Raw genomic sequence first — 20822 nt, forward strand, 5'->3', positions numbered from 1 at the left:
CTACTTTGATTCTAGGAGGAAGAAGGGGAAGTGCCTACTGTGAAGGGAGCTCGGGCAATAGGTGCCTGAGGTGAGCTGCACCAGGTGAGTACAGGGTCACTACACTAAAAGCAGAGGAGCAGGCAGCTGAACACGAGAAATTCGAGTGGTGGGTCCTCTCCCGGGCTGGGTGGGAGACAGATGCGTAGGCTGTTGGAGCTCAAGCACAAGTGCTACTGAAATGCAAATCCCTGCAGATCTGTAAAAGGTCGGCTCTGGGCTCGAAATTTAAGCCAGAATCCACCGTGCTGCATCCCTCAGCACACTCTAAGCCTAAGGAAGGTTCTCACGTCACTCAAGACTCACTGACCAATGAGAGACTTCAGGCGGACCTGCCGGGTCAGAAGAGGCGGGTTTTCCGGATGCAGAGTGGCAGGTTCCGCTTAGTTGTGAGCAGGTTTGAGTGGCTCGGTGTGTTGTGCTGTGAGACCTGCTGCTGTGTGCTCTGACAACCTCTGAAGTTGCAACATGGTGAGAACAGGGCCACTGCCAACAACGGGGAGGAGCAGGAGGCTGAGCAGCGTGAGCTGGTGTGGTGGGTCTTTCCCGGGGCTGTGGGACGCGGAATCTGTGGCCAGATGCGGCCACCTGTACGGACCCTTGTTGTCCTAGCCCCTCCCAGAACGCAGCAGTAGCCCCTGAAAAACTTATCCATGGGGGCTGCATCTGCGTGGAACATTTGGAACAGTGGCTTGTGTGTAGAAATATCCTTAGCAGGATGCCAAACTAGAAGACTCCTGGTTTCTACAAGTTCTTTCCCTAGCATTTAACATTAAAATGTACTATCCATTTGGATTTAATTTTGTGGTGGTTGTAAAAGGCATTTCATTTGTTGGGTCGCAATCCACTATTAAGCTGTGGTGTAAAAGAGTAGAATTATAATGTAAAGGATTTACTAATGCGTAGTAGAATTTATCTGCGGGAGGACTGCCTGTAAAACACTTCACAGATAAGTAGTGTGCTAATCAGGGCAGTTAGAGGTTAGAATGCTAGGATACACTTGTTTGTTCACAAGGATTATCCAGAAATATGGATCTAAACCATAACACAGGAAACAATCCTCATTTACAACCAGCCACCAGGCCCATCGAGTATCAAAGAGCAGGCAGGTCTCTAACAAACTGCTCTTGAGGCATTATAGGATCATCATCAACATCAAGGCCTGGTGTGCCCTAAAGGTTCAGTTTTCTTCTTGAGAAAAGCATAATATTGCCACATGGGCAAGATGACACCTAGTGACAACCATTTGAAAGGGTAAAAAAAGAAACAAATAAACAAAAGCAGGCTTTCTTTTCCTGAGGTTCCTATGTATGGAGAATGATGTAGCTTCTGAAACCCAGTAACTGTTTGGCAGAGCCAGTAACATTCTGGTGCCTAGGTCTTGGGAGCTTTCTCTAAGACCCTCAGGTATAGGGATAAAACAGAGCTCCTTCTCTAAAACCAAGAATATGCTTAGGAGAGCTGGTAATAGTCTGAGGCCAGTGTGGGAGGGATTGCATCAGATTCTAAGAACACAATTCTTCCTACTGCTGGGACTGTGGATATCAGTCCCAAGGCCACTATAGGTTTGGTCAGGAATGTTCTTGAGACACCCCAAGTTCTCCTTGTGCAGCAGTGTTTAGACTTCTCCTGAGTGTGTCCCATTGTATGATGTTTCTGCTAACTTCATAATTTCTTCATCTTTCTGCTGACTTCATAGATGTCTCCCATTTCCTTCCATTTCCCCCATGTAAGTAGTCTACAAGACTGTATTCTTCTTCTTAAGCTTACTTAGCATAGAAGATATAGCTTGTGCAAGACCTCCCCACCCCAGCTTTTATACTTTTTATCTCCTTTTCCTATGCTTTTCATTATCTGGGACCTTCCACTTAAGACCCTGTCCCTGAAGAATAACCTGCTGTTTTAGGGAACTGGTATACTTGAGAAATAACCCTGGGAATATCTTTGCTGTATAACTCTTCAATCTATCTAAGTGGCTAGACTTGCAGTCTCCACTTCATGTTTAAATTATGCAAAGTATAACCTGGGTCCTGAACCTAAAAGAGTCTTAAGGGGGAGAGCATAGTGGAGAGGAAAATCTGTTCTAGGCTGGCTCCTCCTTTAGCCTTAGCCACTGTTGCTGGTCTTTGCTACTTTGTGTTTTCTTCTTTTTCTCACCCTTCCCCCCTCACCTCCTAACACCAGATAGCTGAGAAACAAGGGTAGAGGAGAAAGACATCCTTGAATCTAATTTCTTTCCTTGTGTTTAAGATACTAACAAACCACAACCAACCTCCCTAAAAGACCAACAATCCTAACCCTGCCTCTCAGGGTCCTCGGGGTACCCTCTAGAAAGTTCCCAGAATTCCAAATGTCATGTCACCACAGAAATCTGTAGCTGGTAAAACCATGCTTCTGCTAGAGCATGAGGCTAATCATGGTCGGTGGCTGCAGATAGTCAGAAGCAGGCTCATATCTCTATACCTGGGATTATAACAAAAGCACATTCTTATATTATTTCTGTGTTTTTAAAGAAACCAAAATTCTAGAATTTCAAAAATGTCACTACAATCCAGCATTGGATGCAAGCTATTATCAAAGAGATTTTTTAAATTAATCTTTTAATTGTGTGTGGAGTGATTTCTCCTGGGGAGGCTGCATCTTCAGCCTTTCAGAAAAAAATGTTTCTGAGAAAATCTATGTTGACTCAGGTCACCTTGATTCCAACCTCTTGCTCCCCAGGGCAATGACCTTGCTTTCGTCTTGATTAAATGTCCTAAGTCCTTAGGTCAAAGGGATATGTTATAACAGTTTTAAAATTAGTCATTTGAGTCATGTCATTAACTCTCAAGTTAGCAACAGGAAAAAGATTTGCATGTGGAGCATTGCCTCTGCCTTCAGATCAGAACAGGAGCAACAGTTTAATGTGTGCACTGCAGGGAGAGACAGGGCAGGCAGTAGCTACATCACAGACCAAAGTTGAAGGGAATTAGTTCAGGGATCACCATTGTGAAGAAAGACCTGATTCAGGCAGGGTAGTGATTGTGTAATTTCATGGCATGTATTAATTCGTGGATATTAGTGAAAACAGACCAATTGGTGGGTGTACAATTTGAGGAGGTTGTGTTCAGCCATGAATATTGAATTTCCAGTTTGGGGACTGTCTTATGGAGATGTGTACAATGTTTGTTGACATAGTTAAATCACCTCAGAGGGTTGAGATACAGACCTTTGGCTGTAGCTGTGTGTGTGTCAGGTTACAAGTCTCAACAGCTAACATTACACATGGAGGCAAGGTCAAACATCTTATTAATGCCATTTCATCTACCAGGGGATGGCCTGTTTGTTTTTACAGTTAGCATAGCTATTTCTTTTCAATTATATTTACCTTTTTAAGAAGTCAATTGCTGGTATTACTTTTTAAATTTCATTTTCTTAATGCATCACTGTTCCAATCTCCTTATTTGTTTCTATTCCCCAATGTCTCTGGGTCATTAAGAATTACATTCCTTTTTCTCAAGTGCTTTGATTATCTGCTTAGAGCAATATTTTCTATAGCTCAGGCTTGCCTCATGCTATATAATTAAGACTTGTTTTGAACACCGAATCCTGCCCCTGCTGTCCAGTGCCTGGAAGACAGTCCCGCAATTCCTCTGTACTGGGCCCTAATTGGTCAGTTGGAAGGAAGAGAGACCAGAGAATAAGTGTCCTCCTACCTCCCTGACCTTTTCAGCAGAATTAGAAATAAAGTAAGAATTGAGTACACTGACCATCTTTGAAGTTGATTTACTTAGCACGGAAGGGATGGGAAAGAAGGAAGGTGAGAGCTTTCCTGCAAGTTGGCATTAGCAGTGGCAGTCGGGTAATCAATTTTCTACAATCAATCAAAGTCTAAAATGGCCATTTTCACACACCAGGACAATCAAAAGTCTAAATAAAGATCTGAACTTATTTCCAGAAACCAAATTATTGTATTACTCTAGTTCAACCAAAACAAAAGATCTTGACAAACTGACATGGCTGCACCTAACATGTTTGAAGGTGCATAGTCTGAGAGGAAAGGTTTGAGTAGTACTTGGTGTGCTCTAGTACATGTGTCTAATCCCTGGAGAATATTGGACCTTAAAGCCTGATTCAACCTTCTCTTTTCTCTGAATGTTTAACAAATCAGAGTGGGCCTGGCTGTCAGGTTCTCCCAAGGATTCCCCAGTTACTTGTCACAGGGTATGGCTGGCATACCCGCCTCTAGCTTAGGGACTTCGCTGGTGCCTTCTCCCAACTGCCCTAATATAATCGAACCATTTTTGTTACCTCATCTTTTTTGACTGATTTATTTACCCTGCAGGCCTCTTAGTCTGGCTCTCCCCCTGTCCCTTTTACCCTCTCCTGACATGGCTCTGGGTCATATCCATTGTGGACTCTCCCAGATATCCCTGCTCCTGACTATGCTCTTCCTTTTATCTCTAATAAACTTTGTACTCTGCCATACCTAGGAGCAGCCATGTTGTTTCCAGTTTTGTTTTTTTTTTTTTTTTCATTCACTTCCTAATTACTGTTCCTTGATTTCAAATTCAGCCACCTTTTGCTTCAGTTGTTACTGTTTGAGTTTGACTGATGTTTGGGTGCAGCTGTGAAGCAAAGGGGTGGCTGCACTGTACATTGAGTGTGTAATGGAATGCGCACACCAAGGATTGTCAAGAGCCATAATGGGACACTGGCACTTGGGAGATGGCAAAGTTCTCATTGCAGTTTTAACTATCAGAAAAAGACCTAATAGCAGTTCTGTTACAAAAGAGCTTAATAATCACTGATATAATTTTAGGAATTCTTATAGGCTCATCATTAAGACTTAAGTCATCTATTTGACTAGCAGGTGATCATCCTGAAATGGCCTGCTTCTGATTATTATATAATCTACAGCAAGTGCACCCTTATTAAGCAAAGCTGAAGGGATTCATTTTAGGAAAGATTCCTGGTATTGATATGCTTTTCCTGTTATTATTAAACATATATAACAATCACTAAATAATAGCACACCCCTTTGGAGCACATCTCTGCAGATCCGTGAAGATGTACTGTCATGTAATGATGCTATATAGACAAATAGATGACTTAAGACTTTATGCTGATCCTATAAAAATTCCTAAAATTGTATCTGTGATTATTAAGCTCTTTTATAACGGGACTGCTATTAGGTCATTTTCTTTTTAATTTTTTAATTTTTTTAAAACTTTTATTGCATTATGATGACAAAAGTTACATGATTTCAATTTATCTGAATTTGTTAACATTTAAAAACATATTTTAAGTAAATAGAATTAAATCACATTCTTGTTTCCCTTTTGTACCCCAACTCCTCCCAGAGACCCCCTTCAATACCTACCATATTTTTGTCATATTCCTTAAAATTTATAAAATATTATAACAATAAAAATGAGTATTATAAAAGTTGTTTGAATATAAAACAACAATCAATTTAACAGTTTTATATAGATGCTTGTCTATAGCAGTACTGAAAATACATATGTTTTTCTCAATATAAATTTTAAATAACTCCAAACATATTAACTGTATATTTCAAAATAACACATCACTACTAGTATTTTCTTAAATGAACATAAATATATAAAGTCTTCTTGTTTGTTTGTTTTGTATTTAGTAGAGTTTAAAATCTTGGCTCTTACTATAGTACAAGCCCAAAATAAGAACAATTTTTAGACATTGGATTTCATTGCAATAAGGCTGTACATCAATGACCCTCACATCACCAAAGGATTTTACCTCCATCTTAGCCAAGCTGAGAGTTGACAGTTCTGTGCCAAGGAATGAATTGTAGGCATGATTTTTGGATACAGACTTCCTGCTATGGTCAAAGCTATTTGACTTGAGTGAGTGACTTTATTCTCAGCCCACAGAGAACAGGTTACATTCATTTAAGAAATGGTGTAGGTATTAAGATGATCTATTCATAAAGTCATTCACCAATTGTTTCAATGAACAATGATTCTGCTTGGAGGGTGGCACAGACATTAGGTGCGGGTAATAATCTGGTTCATTGGCTGTGATAATTTGGAAAAGCATTCATCTCAGAGAAAGTAACTTATAAAGCCCTCTTCTTCAAACTTGATACAAGAGCTACAAATGTCAAGCAAAGCATTCAGTCTCATTCTTTTTTTGTTCTCTTTCCTACAAGCCACCTCCCAAGTTAATTGTCTATGTCTCCCTTGGGTATATAAATACTTTTGAAATATATAAGCTGTTCTGAAAACCATAGTATAGTGTAAAAACATGGAATAAACAATACTACTAATAGAGAGGCTGAGATAGGAGAAACAAGATTTCAAGATATTAGGTTGTTTTCTGATAGTTAAAACTGCAATGAGAATTGTCAGTTTCCCAAGTGTCACCAGTTAATTGCTCGTACATAGTAACCAGATTTTCTCCTACTCAGAGCACATTCCAAGAGGTTTTAAAACAATTAACCAAAGGTCATAAAAAGGGAACTAACAATTTATTACAGGTGCTAGGATACAAGATAAAATATTAACTGGGTTTATCTATACAAAACTTCACTAATAAATTAGTTATGATTTTAAACTGTCAGTGAACCTGTGGAGCTGAGACAGGTGTTGGATGTTTAGCCAGATAATTACTCCTAATGGATATGCAGGTAAACATTCTGTGTTGTAGACTTCTAATTCAATTTATGATTTGTTTTTTGTGTGTGAACTTGTGATGAGCTTTGTAACATGTGATCATGTATTCTGAAAAATGTGTAAGTCTGAAGACAAAGAAGAGAGAAGAGAATTTTTTGCTTTTCCCCACTTAGAGTAGAAATCTTCTCCCTTTCCTCACTTACAAAATTTTTTCCCTTTCCCCATTTAGGATCTTTTCACTTTTTCTCTTAGGTAGCTTTCATAGGAAACTTTTTACAACTTAGTAATAAACTCTATAACCACTTCTCTAAGTGTCCCATTTTCTTCCTGCAATTTAGGACTAGCAGGCTGAAAGTTACAGCCCAGCAGTTCCTTCTGAGATAGTACAAAGGCTAGTTACATACTCCTTTGCAGTTTGAGGAAGATGTACTAAGTGCCAGAAACTGCAGTTTCTGGCCTCAGAGGATCACAGAAGGCAGGTCAGCTACAGTAGTAGCATAGTAACTTAGACTTAGATAAGTAAACTTTTTATTATCCAGCAACCCTAAATATCTTGTAAGACAAAGTTTTACCCCTGAATCTCATAAGACCAAGTTTACCCTCTCCCAATGCTCTTCCCCCTCTGCTGCTTCAAGAAGAACCCCCTGCCAGGGCTGGCCCCCAGCAAAGGACCCTGTGCCTTGAAAGATGAGCAGGAGCCCTGGGAGAGTGGAAGATTCTACTAAAGATTCTGTCTGCCTGTAGGGTGGGGTGGAAGGGCTGAGCTGGGAAGGCCTGTGCTGCCTCGTTTTATCTCTACTCCTCCAGTAGGAGAGCTGCTACAGTCTTGTGGAAATGCTAGCAATAAGGAGGAGCACAAGTGGGAGGTAGCTTGCAAGTTCTTTCCATATTCTCCTCTGATGCAGTTCATCAATGAGCTGTGAGGGAAACAATGCAATGTTGAGTGTGGCAGCCACTGGGAAGAGGAGATTGGGTAAGCTATCAGGATCCTATCTGACTGGACTTGGATGGACCTTGAACCAGACTGTGGTTCTGTTGGTATATATGGTGACCTGGGCAGAGGGCTTTGGCCTCTGAGCCTGCCTGAGTGTGGATTCCCCGGAGAGGAGGAGGCTCTGCAACTCTGGCCATAGAAAGCTGTGCTGCTTATAATATCACTGTCTGATGTGCACACACAAACATTGCTTTTGGTGTGCAGAAGACAGATTTCAAAACTGAAAATATGGTTTCTAGAAGCTCTGAATATTGCATTGCACATTCAGCTTTGTGTGATAAATTTTACAAATAGTTTTGAAACTGGTAGAAAGGAGGTGATGGGGATCATTCTTCAGCAGTATTTGATTAAAATCCGTTTACCTTTCCATTACCTCCAGCTACAATGAATGGCGTGATTCAGGGAAAAGCAGTTCCTGGGTACAAAGGGAGTTTCTGAAATACAGAGGTTTCTCAGGTGTGCATGGTGGTGTGCAGGTGGGTAAGGGAGATTCCACATCATGTGCCATAATGCACGTGACAGGAAACAGACATTAAATTATTCCTCAACATTGTTTTGTGTGTGGACTCACTGTGGCTAGGTTTGGGTGAAATCACAAGGAGGCATGGGGAGCTGCACAGAGCCCATCTCTCTGACCACATCCATACAGAAAGCTTCAGAGCATGGTGCCTCGCTGTTTGGAAGAGAGAGCAATAGTAGCTAGAGAGACGGAAAACAACAGTTTAGGAGTCACACACCTTTAAACCCAAGCAGTGAAGATAAAGTTAGTTTTAGAAGGAATCATTTGTATTTGAAAGTGATGTGCAATGAATCAGAGAAAGATATGACAGAATAGGATATGCCCAACTCTCTAGAGAAGACAGAGAAAGGAGATGCAACATAGAAGGAAGCAGTGCTGAGGGTGAGAGGAGGAGGCAGTTTTACCAGGACAGTTTTACAGAAACAGGTTAAAGAGAGAACAAGCTGGACACAGGTGAAGATAGAACAAGCAAGAGAATGAGGAGGAGCCAGAAGATTAAAACAGAATACTAATCTAGTTTGATGCCAATCAAGCAATTGATTCAGAAGTAAAAGAAGTCTATTTGAATCATTTAACATGGAAAGGAGGTTAGAGCCAGAACAGCTGAGTTGACCAGCCAGCCAGAGTTCAGAAAGAAAACAAAAAGGGTGAGTTTATTCAGTAGTTAAGTCTCAGAGGCTGAAAACATTCTAGACCTAGATAGGATTGCACAGAGGCTAGAAACTTCCAGGACTAGGCCTAGGTTAGCTGATAAAAGAAGTAGTCCTCCGAGATGACAATTATATCAGGCAAATAAAAGATACTTTCACACTCCTGTGTGATGGTCACTGTCTATACAAACAGAACGAGAACTGTATCTGTCACAATCATGCTGTCCCTGTCCTCACTATTTCACTTTTCTGTGTTCATTATTGCTTTCCTCCTTCTTTGAATTTTCATTTAAGCAATATAGAATTAATGTTATAATTAAGGATCGATTCTTCTCTCATACAATATATCCTGACCACTGTTTCTCCTCCCTCCACTCTTCTCAGCTACTCCCCACCTTTCCCATCTTCCTCTCCTCTAGATCCACCCCTGCTCTGTTTCCTCTTCAGAGAGCAGCAGACTTCCACGGCAGGACAGCCAAACAGGACAAAACAAGATAGAAAAAGACAAGGTGAAAGCCTTCATATTGAGGCTGGACAGGGCAAACCAATAGGAAGAAAAGAGTCTCAGAATCAAGCAAAAGAGTCAGAGCTATACCTGCTCCCACTGTTAGGAGTTCCACAAAAACACCAAGCTGACAGCTATAACACATCATCAGAGGACCTGGCACAGACCCTTGCTGGCCCCATGCTTGCCATTTAAGTCTCTGTAGGGTTCCTTGGAATCCAGATAGTGTTAGTCATGGATCCCCTTCATGTCCCGGGCCTCAGGTTAAACCAAACATGGGTGGCCACTCAAACAAGTTTGTTACTGTCATGGCCTAGCACATCTTGCAAGAACCAATTGTAAGTAGAGGGTTTTTGTAGCTGGATTGGTGTCCAGGTTTCTCTTTCCATAGCCTATAGATATAGAGTACCTTCTCTCCTACAAGAGCCTAGAACATAGGAATAAAGCTTGACCTCTACATTCAGTGGAGCTGTGTGCAATTTGTTCTCAGTGATGGGACCTTGCTGTCAGTTATTTAAGAACAAAGTTTTGTCCTAGCATCAGCATGGGTTGTTTAAGGATCCCCAAGGGACCTCCTTGGCCAACAGCTCAACAGAATGTAACCCATTCCGAATATTGAAACCCTGCCTAGTGTCAAAGGATGGTCAGTTCAGACTCCATATCTTCCATTCGTATGAGTCCTCATTAGGGTCACCCTCTTATATTCCAGGAAGTTGCCATTACACTGTTTTTCTACACTAATTCCCAAATGCCCACTAATTCCAGCTGTTTCTCTCTGCAGTATACTCTCTCTCTTCATCCCACCCCACTTCCTTCCCACTCCTGTTCCCATCAAACCTCAGTCTACTCACAGAAAGTATTCTCTTTCCCCTCTAGAGGGAGATCTATTCATGCTTCTCCCCTGTAGCCCTCCTCTTTACCTAACCTCCATAGCTTTGTGGATTGTAGCTTGATTATTATTTACCTAATAGATAATATCCACATATAAGTGAATGCATACCATATCTGTCATTCTGGGTCTGGCTTATGTCACTTAGGATGATTTCTTTTTTTCTAGTTTCATTCACTTGCCTGTAAATTCATGATGTTATTTAAAAAAAAAAAAAAAACAGCTGAGTGTTAAGTAAATGTGCCAAGTTTTGTTTATTCATTCTTCAACTGAGGGATATCTAGGTTGTTTCCAGTTTCTGGCTAGTGTAAATAAATATGCTATAAACATATGATATGGTGGAGCACCTTTTGAATAAAAGCCGAAGAGTGATATAGCTGGGTCTGAAGGTCTAAGTTTTTTGAGGAACCACAATTCTGAGGAAGTACTGATTTCCATAGTGGCTATAGTAGTTTGCACTACCACAAGCAGTAGAGGATGGTTCCCCTCTTTTATATCTTGCCAGCATGAGCTGTCATGTTGTGTATTATTGATCTTAGCCATTCTGACATGTGTAAGATGGATTCTCAAAGTAGTTTATTGGCATTTCCCTAATGACTAAGATGGTGAAGGTTTCTTTAAGTCTTTCTTGGCCATTTGAGATTATTCAATTCAGAGTTCTGTGTTTAGATCTATACCCCACCTTTTAGTTGGATTTTTTTCCCCTTTGGAACATCTATTTCCTTGAGGTCTTTATATATTTTGCACATTAGGCCTTTATACAATGTGGATTTGGTAAAATAAATAAATAAATAAATAAATAAAAATAAAAAATCTTTTCCCATTCCTTAAGCTGCCTCTTTGTTCAATTGACTGGCTTTTTGCCACTTCCAATCCATTTCTGGCAAAAAGGAGAAACAGGGTCCACAGGATGAGTGCTGGCCTGTAATTTCTTCAAATTATTATTATTATTATTATTATTATTATTATTATTATTATCATCATCATCATCATCATCATCATCATCATCATCTTGTAGTTGTTTAAAAGCCTTATAGGCCTGTCTTTCTGTCTCCTATCAATGGTGCCCACTATGGTGTGTGATTTTATTCATTATAATCTAATTATATTATTGTTTCCCTGGAAAATGATAGACCTTTACCTCTTTTTGTCTTCTAAACATTTAGTATATCATATTATAGTAACACTTGAGTTTTTCATAGTTTGGGTACTTTGTGTGGAGAAACAGTTTTAGTTTCCTCTTCCTGATCCTGAAGGTTTGCCTCTCTTCCTTTCTTGGCAAATCTGTGCTTTACAGTTCTTGCAATTATCAATGTTTGGATTTTTGCTCCTGAAGTGATTGATATGGTTAACACATTGAATATTAAAAAAAAAAAAACAAAAAAAACAAAAACAAAAAACAAAAAAAAAAAACGTTTCTCATATATTATTGTCTGTGTGCCCTAAGTAGCTTCAGTTGTCAACATTTTAGAGCCTACAGTCACCTGAGTTAGCTCACTTGAGGGCATACCCTCATCTAAATGACTGGATGCTGTGTCAGTGAGAGATGTGTGGAGTGGTGATTGATGTGGGAAGGCTCTTTCACTGAGGGTGGGAGGATCACTAAGCAAGTGGGCCTGGGCTAGATTAGAAAGCTAGCTGAGCATGAGACAGTGACCAAGCAAGAGGGCAAGCCAGGAAACTATGTTTGTCCATGTTTTTGCCTTCCTTTTTGAAGCTTGAGTTTCAGTCCTAAGCTCTCAAAATGATGGATTGTGATCTGACAGGACCAAACAAGTGAACCTGTTCATTACTTGAGATCTGAGATGCCTTTGGTTAGAGGATTCAATCACAGCAGTAGCAGAGTAGCAAGCTGGAACAAGAAGAAAATCATAGGTTTAAAAAAAAAAAGATTTTGCTGCTGGACACAACCTAAGAATGTTCTCGTTTGGAAGAATATGAAAAATAATCATCACTTGAAATGGCAAATGGCATAGAAATCTGTACTCGGAACTTAATCAGCTGTTCTTATAGTACCTAGAAGATCTAAGTATTGCCAGTAATGCAGACAGAAGTTCAGAGCATAGGGTTTCAGTGGAAAATAGACCCCATGAAAAGTTTAGCTAGTAGTCATTTGTGTAGTATTTTGATCCAAATTCTTTCTTATTCTTCCCATACCCTGAGAAATTAAAGCAGACAGAATTTAAAAATAGTGGGCTGAATTTTTAGATGGGTTATTGAATCTGTTGGATGAGTATTATCAATGACTTCTTCAGGACTACAATGAAAAAAAAAAAGAAACAGGTGGCAGAAATAAATGCAAAGTTTGTGCTTTGTAGAGAAAAATAGCTCTGGGTAGTTTCAGATGGCAGCCAAATGCTGAGACAGAGGCCTGAATTTTCAAAGAGATTATCACCATTAAAGAGAAGGCTCAGGATTGGAAGCCTAAGAAGGTGCTCTAATGGAAACACTCTCTCCTGCTAAGCCTTCAGTGAATTGAAGGGGGAGTAGACAAAGTGATTCCTAGTCCCTGGAAAGGACTTCATATAAAACCTGCTACAACTGTGGTCCAAGGGTGGCAAGTTCCATCCCAATTTAGAATCCAAATTTGCGAGTATCACCCAAGTTCTGGAAATAAGAAAGATGCAAAATTTAAGGTTATGAGTTCTTCCTCTGTAGTTTCTGTTCAGCACTATTCCAGCCATCTATCTACATTTGACAGGGTCAGAGCCCCAGCGAGGGAGGATACTGTGAGAGTTCATTGCATGAACCTGTGTGGATGAAGCCTGAGTTGCATTCTGAGACCACAAGATATTGAGATACCTAAGCTATGAGACACCTGTCATGGAGAGCTACATATAGAAAGTGGAAGTAACTAAACCAAGAGATGTATGAGAAGTTTCAGGGATATGGCCATCTAAGCCTTTTGAAACTGGGGGCCTCTGTGTCTGACACAGAGCTACAGGATTTGTTGTGTGCCCTGCTGGGTTTATTGCCTGGGTCCAATCTTCCCTCACCTATGTACAGATTCCTCTCTATTGGAATGGGAAAGGGTATTCTGTGCCATTATATATTGGAAAGATAAAACTTGCTTTCTGATTTTACAAGATGTGACAATCAAGAGTGTCTTGAGTGTCAGAAAAGACTTCTAACATTTGAACAGTGTATGAGCTCTTGAAGACTCTTGCAGCTCTTGCAGATCATTGAAGTTAGACTAAATGCATTCTTATCCTAGGATGAGCAGTAGCCTATAGTGACCAGGGTCAGGATGTAGTTGATTGAGTTAAAAAGCTCCCAGATAGGATGATGTCTTTAAATACTTGTCTCTCCTTTGTGGAGCTTATAAAAGCATTTGTAGGAGGAGCCTTTCTAGATTCCTTTTTGGGGATGGTATTTGATTGTCTATAGACTCAACCCATTTCCTGATTTTTGTGTCTAGTGTGTTGTGGTTGAAACTGATTAGTGAGCTTCCTTCCCATGCTGTCATGCCTTTACCATTATAAAATCTGCTGGGAGCCTGCCTGGCCAGGAATGGGCTTGAAATGAGACACAGTGTTGGATGTGGCTTTAAAGATTGTCTTCAGATGTAGTTTTAAAGACTGATGATCTCTGGCCTTCTAGCTCTCTAACTATACTGAATGCTTTCTGATAACTTCTAAAAGACTCTTAAAACTTTCTTGCTTATTCTATGGTTAAAAAATTCTGGCTTCTTTTCTTTTTAACTCTGTGCTTTATTAAACAATATAATTCTCTATACTCCATTTAACTCTTTATGCTAAATAAGCACTAGGGAAATTTAACTCTTTCTTACTGTTATGTGTTTCATTAAGCACTAAAAAGTTAACTCTTTATTACCTGTGTTTTAATAAGTGCTAATATTTGGCGATTAGCATGTGCTGTTTAGAAGCAGGGAATTAAGTAAAAGGATTTGTTGCTAGTGCTCCTTTCTCTGGTGAGTTAGCCAGAAGCCTCACTGGCTAAGCTGGTTAACTAGCTAGGAAGGAAAGGAAAATGACCAAGATGCTTTATAAAAGCAAATATGCATAGATACATACATATTCAAACATTCATACACCCACATTCTGGCTGGACCTGACCATCTGTCACAATCAACTCCACAAGTATTCATGCATGCTTGCATATATACATGTATACCTATACACATACATATAGATGAACAGACATACACATTTGAATGGATGGATGGATGGATGGATGGATGGATGGATGGATGGATGGATAGATGGGGCAAAGCTCCCCAAGCCAAACCATTCAACCAATAATTCCATTTCTTTTCTCTGGTCTTTTAATACCTTCTTAGGCAAAACTTTCTTTAGAAAATTATCTCAGAGATAAAATGCTACATAAAATGGGAGTTACCGAAGGATGTTGATATTAAGCTCAAAACATTGTTTTATTATAATATGCTTATCATATGTTCAAAGCAACACTTTTTACATGGTGTTACCATGTGCATCATAGTGCGCACCAATGGCTTTATTTCTTGTACCTAAATGTTTTTCCTTGAACACCAAATTGTCCCAAGTCTATTTCTCTTTTTAATGTAATTATGAAAGCTCATTGGATTCTTTATTATGCAGCCTTTACTTACTATTATGAAGAATGAGCACAATCTATTCCTGACTCTAATTTTATTACATCTTTCCAGCAACTAAGACCATCTCTAAAATCTTTCTTCCTAAAATTATTTGAATCAAATCAGGAATTCTGTAGACTCATTATATATTTGTCTATATAGCATCATTACAAGATAGTGCATCTTCTTAGGTCTGCAGAAATCTACTCAAAATGGTGGGTCAATACCTAGTGAGTGTTATATATTTAATAATAACAACAGCAACAGGAAAAGTGTATTAATAGCAGGAATCTTTCCTCACATGTAATCCCCTTGGCCTTACCTAAAGAAGCAAATCCATGGCAGAATCATCTCATGAAGATCACCTGCTAGTTTTTAGCTTCTCCTGGATGTCTCTTGGCAAGATTCTATCTCTAAATCACATAAGACACAGTAGAAACAGTTGCTTTTCAGTGTTAAACTATTTTGTGAGCCTGGTGTTTTTATATTTTTAATTTTGTTGGTTTTGGTTTTGGTTTTGAAGACAACTTTTCTCTGTGTAGGTAGAACATGCAGGCCTCAAACTTAAAGTTCCACCTCACTCTGGCTCCAGTATGCTGTGATTAAATGTGGGTCAACATGCTTGGCTTTTTTGTTTGTTTGTTTGTTTGTTTTTATATTATTGGCTGATGGACATGAGGTATAAATTTTAGTACATGTCAAGCATATGCTGTTATATTGATCTTCATCCATTTGAATTTTGAAATCTGGCAGAATATTCTATTTCTCAGAATGGCATGTATTCATGACATTAATACTGCCTGAGCTTTCTGAGTCATTTTCAGGCACATAACATTCTTCCTACCTGTTGTGTTTGTTTGATTTTTTAAAATTAATATGAGTATTTGCCTGTATGCATGAGTATGCACCTCATGTGTGCCTGGTCCTCATAGTAGTCAGAAGATGGCCTCAGACTTCCTGAACTTGGAGTAATGGATAGTTAGTTGTGAGCCCCCTTGTAAGTACTGGCAATTGAACCCAATTATTTGCATGACCAGCAAGAGTTCTTCACTGCTGAGCCATCTCTCTTGCCCTATGTTGCTGATTTAGGATCTACATTTACATTGCTAATATTTTCTTTTTTTGTGTGTGGGGGGGTAGGGGTTTCAAGACCAGGTTTTTCTATATAGCTTTGGCTGTCCTGGAACTCACTCTGTAGACCAGGCTGGCCTTGAACTCAGAAATCCGCCTGCCTCTGCTTCCCAAGTTCTGGGATTAAAGGCATGCACCACCACCACCCAGCCATTGCTAATATTTTCATCTGTCCACTTGTAACTGTTTAAACATGTATTCCCTTTTAGTAAGATCCTATTAATGTTACAGTTTTAACTGGGGCACTTCAAGATTTTGAACAATGATTACAGAACTGGAATGAACATATAATTCTTTGAGGGAACTTCAATAAAAATGTCTGAGTTCTTTTTCTCTTTCTTGTTTGATTAAGTACCTCTGGCTGTCATGGATAGACCAGGCTGGCATCCAACTCGGTGAGATACACCTGACTCTGCCTTCTGAATGCTAGGATTAAAGGTGCTCTCCCCACCTCACACTCTCTGTTAACTGGCATTTCTCTTACAAGGCTATATATCCTATTCAAAGAGTGAAGCAGTGATAAAGATGAACCTCATTATTCAGTTTACTTGTAAGGAGATTTGGTGATTATATTAGCACCTCTGGGTCAAGAAATAAACGGAGCAGAATTATATGAATATATTGTCAATGAAGTATACATTTACAGTGTTGTCTCTTTCATGGTTTCTGTTATACACATTTGTGGGATATTTTAGAATACAGTGACCTATGATGATGTGCATGTGGACTTCACTCGAGAAGAATGGGCTTTGCTGGATCCTTCACAGAAGAGTCTCTACAAAGATGTGATGGTGGAAACCTACAGGAACCTCACTGCTATAGGTAAGACATGGAATTTTCTTTCACTTTTTCAAATAAGGGAACAACTATTTCTTTTTTACTGATGCTCTTCTGTAATTTCAATTGAGAACGAGGAAGCATGAGGTGAATAAATCAGGTTCACTGGAGATAGTAAGTTAAATTTTCCCTAATTTCCAATAATAATTCATACTTTTTCTGGTACTATATTTTAGGCTACAATTTGGAAGACCATAATATTGAAGAAAATTGTCAAAGTTCTAGAAGACGTGCAAGGTAATTTTCATGTGCAAGTTAGTATAATATGCCTCTGAAGAATTTTTAATGTATCCTGTATGTGTTAAAGGAATACAACAGTGTACAAAAAGCACTTCTTTAAGTATATTGATGATTATTAAATTCTCAAAAATCCATGACCCTCAGTGTCAGGTGTCTGATTTGTGTTTGCAAGGCATTCCTGTGAGAAAATAGACAAGGAAACAATGCCTCATCAGATATTACTATTTACTAGCCACATTGCAGCTACTCTGTAGACCTGGAAATCTATTTAGACTCATAATACTTACATATTGCAAAAGATTTATACATTGAATAGGATCCAAATAAGGAAATACTCCATTGTAAAGCTGGTGTTGCTCATAGACCTGTAGTAACATTGCTAAAGTTAGTGAGAGGGATAGTTTATGAGAGTCAAAAATGTTGTTGGGGACAAACCTTAATCCCTATACCACATGTCTTTGATGAACAAAAAGTCAAACTGTATGAATACAATGTGGAAATCTTTCATTTGTTATTCTTCTTTTAATAAGTATATCATGCATCACAATGGATACAAGCCATGGAACATAGGGATATTGAAAAAAGCAATGTACCCCTCTCTTTGAGTAGACTTTCTCAGTGTGATACAAGTTCATAATTAGTTAGTTTTCCAACTTCATTGGGAATATATCCACAAACTCACGCTGCAAATAATCCCTGTGAGTACTAGGGATGTGGAATTTTTTCTCTGTTTGAACCAGTTTCCATTAAAAATTCTATATGCAAATATAGTATATTTTGAACTATAGGAAAATAAGAAATTTATGATTGTACTCAATGTTGTAAAACTCTGAGTTCTTCCTGTTCTTTTCAAATATATGAAAAACCTCATAGAGAAAAAGGACCCTACAGATGTGAGCCATGTAAGAAATGTTCTTACCATTACAGGTATCTTTAAAGAAGCAAAGCAACCCATAATGAAGGGGAAACCATGAACCTTAAAATCTGATTCCTCTTTACAACTAGACTGAATTATAATATTAATTCCTACAGATAAAAAGGTTCATGAGTGTAATGAATGTGGTAAAGCTTTGACATGCTCCAATTTATCTTTGCAGGCATGAAAGAAGTCATACTGGAGAGAAACCCTATAAAGGTATTCAATATGGTGAATCCTTTGTACATCACAGTAGTCTTCAAATACATAAAAGAACACACACTAGAGAGAAACTGTATAAATGTAATCGATGTGATAAAGCCTTTTCACAACACAGTTATCTCATAATCCATAAAAGAACACATACTGGAGAGAAGCCCTATGAATGTAATCAATGTGGTAAAGCCTATTCTCGACACAGTTATCTCCAAATACATAAAAGAACACATACTGGAGAGAAACCTTATGAATGTAAGCATTGTAGTAAAGCTTTTGCAAGCCATGATCAGCTTCGAAGGCATGAAAGAATTCATACTGGAGAGAAACCTTACAAATGTAATCAATGTGATAAAGCCTTTTCACGACACAGTCATCTCCAAATACATAAAAGAACACATACTGGAGAGAAACCCTATGAATGTCATCAATGTGGTAAAGCCTTTTTATGTTCCGGTCATCTTAAAATACATAAAAGAACACATACTGGAGAGAAACCTTATGAATGTAAACAATGTGGTAAAGCCTTTACATATCGTGGTGGACTTCAAAGTCATGAAAAAACACATACTGGAGTTAAGCCCTATGAATGTAATCAATGTGGTAAAGCCTTTGCATCTAACAGTAGTCTTCACTACCATAAAAGAACACATACTGGAGAGAAACCCTATGAATGTAATCTATGTGTTAAAGCCTTTTCATGTCAAAGTAGTCTTCAAAATCATAAAAGAATGCATACTGGAGAGAAGCCCTATGAATGTAATCAATGTGGTAAATCCTATACAAACCCACGTAGTCTCAGAATACATAAAAGAACACATACTGGAGAGAAACCCTATGAATGTAATCAATGTGGTAAAGCCTTTGCATGTCACAATGGTCTTCAAAATCATAAAAGAACACATACTGGAGAAAAACCCTATGAATGTAATCAGTGTGGTAAATCCTATACAAATCCACGCAGTCTCAGAATACATAAAAGAACGCATACTGGAGAGAGGCCCTATGAATGTAGTCAATGTGGTAAAGCCTTTGCATACCATGGTTATCTTCAAATCCATAAAAGAACACATACTGGGGAGAAACCCTATAAATGTAATCAGTGTGGTAAAGCTTTTACATGTCGTAGTAGTCTTCAAAAACATAAAGGAATGCATAGTGGAAAGAAACCCTATGAATGTAGTCAATGTGGTAAAGCCTTTGCATATCATAATTATCTTCAAATACATAAAAGAAAACATACTGGAGAGAAAACCTATAAATGTAATCAGTGTGGTAAAGCTTTTACATGTCGTAGTAGTCTTCAAAAACGTAAAGGAATGCATAGTGGAAAGAAACCCTATGAATGTAGTCAATGTGGTAAAGCCTTTTCACAACCACACAATCTCCAAATACATAAAAGAAAGCATACTAGAGAGAAACCTTAGAAATATAATGAATGTGATAAAGCCTTTTCACAATACTACAATCTCCAAACACATGAAGAACACTTACCAGAGAGAAACCTTATGAATGTGATCAATGTGGTAAATCTCTTTCATGTTCAACTTTTAAGGCAGGAAATAATTCATACTGGAGAGAAACCTTACAAATGTAATCAATGTAAAGCCTTTGCATTTCATGATAATCTCCAAAGATATAAAAGAACACATATTGGAGGAAAAACCCTATGAATGTAATCAATGTGGCAAAGTCATATTTCAGGTCAGTAGTCTCAGAATTCATAGATAGATATATACTGGAGAGAAACACTATGAATGTCATCATTGAGGTAAAGCCTTTTCATAACCAAGTAACCTCCAAATATATAAAAGAACACATGGAAAGGAACCATATGTATGTAACCAATGTGGTAAAGCCTTTGCAAGTCACAGTAATCTTCAAAGGTGGTGGTTTGAATATTGGCCACTGGGGAAGTGGTACTATTAGGAGATGTGGCCTTATTTGAGGAATTAAGGGGATTAATTCCACTGTGGGGATGGGCTTTTTGGCTCACCCAGCACTGGACACTGCCATGCTTCCCTCCTTGATAATAATGGACTGAACCTTTGAATCTGTAAGGCATCCTAAATTAAATGTTGTCTTTTGTAAAAGTTGCCTTGGTTGTGGTGTCTTTTCATAGCAATGAAACCCAAATTCACACTAAACGCATGACAGAAATCACACTGGAGAAAAGCCCTATGAATGTATTGAATATGATGAAACCTTTGCACATTTCTTAGTCCTCATTATAATGAAAGTATTCATACGGGAGAGAAACCCTATGAATGGAAGCAATGTTGTTAAGCGTTTGCCCTTCACGGTTTATCTCCAAATGCAGAAAAGAATACATACTGGAGAGAAAACCTTATGAATGTACTCAATTTGGTAAAGTCTTTGTGTTATAAGGTCTGCTTGATCCAACATACCTCAAAACACCAGACCAATGCAAATGACAAGTATTTTATTGTAATCAAGCCTTTAGGATTAAAGGGATAGAGCTACTGATCTATATCAGGTCTCAGAGCTTTTAAGATTGAAAATCAAAAACATCTATGAAAAGTTATACTTGAATTTTTCAACAAATCAGGATTTAGAAATAGGAGCTTTCCTTTTGTGGTTGAACTGTCAACTGATACAGAATGTAGGTTTAAGTTTAAGCTAGGGTTGGTTAAGTTTAGGAGTTAGAGTTACT

General features: G+C 38.6%; 1 protein-coding gene across 1 annotated transcript; it reads left to right on the forward strand.

The window, feature by feature from the left end:
• Positions 1-398: 398 nt before the first annotated feature.
• On the forward strand, positions 399-20194 carry LOC116078062 (zinc finger protein 431-like). Its single transcript, XM_031352998.1, has 4 exons — positions 399-510; positions 16635-16761; positions 16953-17013; positions 18114-20194. Exons 1-4 carry the CDS (start codon positions 508-510, stop codon positions 19573-19575), a joined length of 1653 nt encoding a protein of 550 aa, XP_031208858.1. The 5' UTR covers positions 399-507; the 3' UTR covers positions 19576-20194.
• The last annotated feature ends 628 nt before the right edge of the window (positions 20195-20822 follow it).

This window comes from Mastomys coucha, unplaced genomic scaffold, assembly GCF_008632895.1.
Source record: "Mastomys coucha isolate ucsf_1 unplaced genomic scaffold, UCSF_Mcou_1 pScaffold5, whole genome shotgun sequence".
Classification (NCBI taxonomy): Eukaryota; Metazoa; Chordata; class Mammalia; order Rodentia; family Muridae; genus Mastomys; species Mastomys coucha.

Coding starts and splice junctions, on each gene's coding strand:
- LOC116078062 (XM_031352998.1), top strand. Junction 16,762..16,952: donor CAGGAACCTCACTGCTATAG/GTAAGACATGGA, acceptor ACTATATTTTAG/GCTACAATTTGGAAGACCAT. Junction 17,014..18,113: donor AGTTCTAGAAGACGTGCAAG/GTAATTTTCATG, acceptor TTATCTTTGCAG/GCATGAAAGAAGTCATACTG.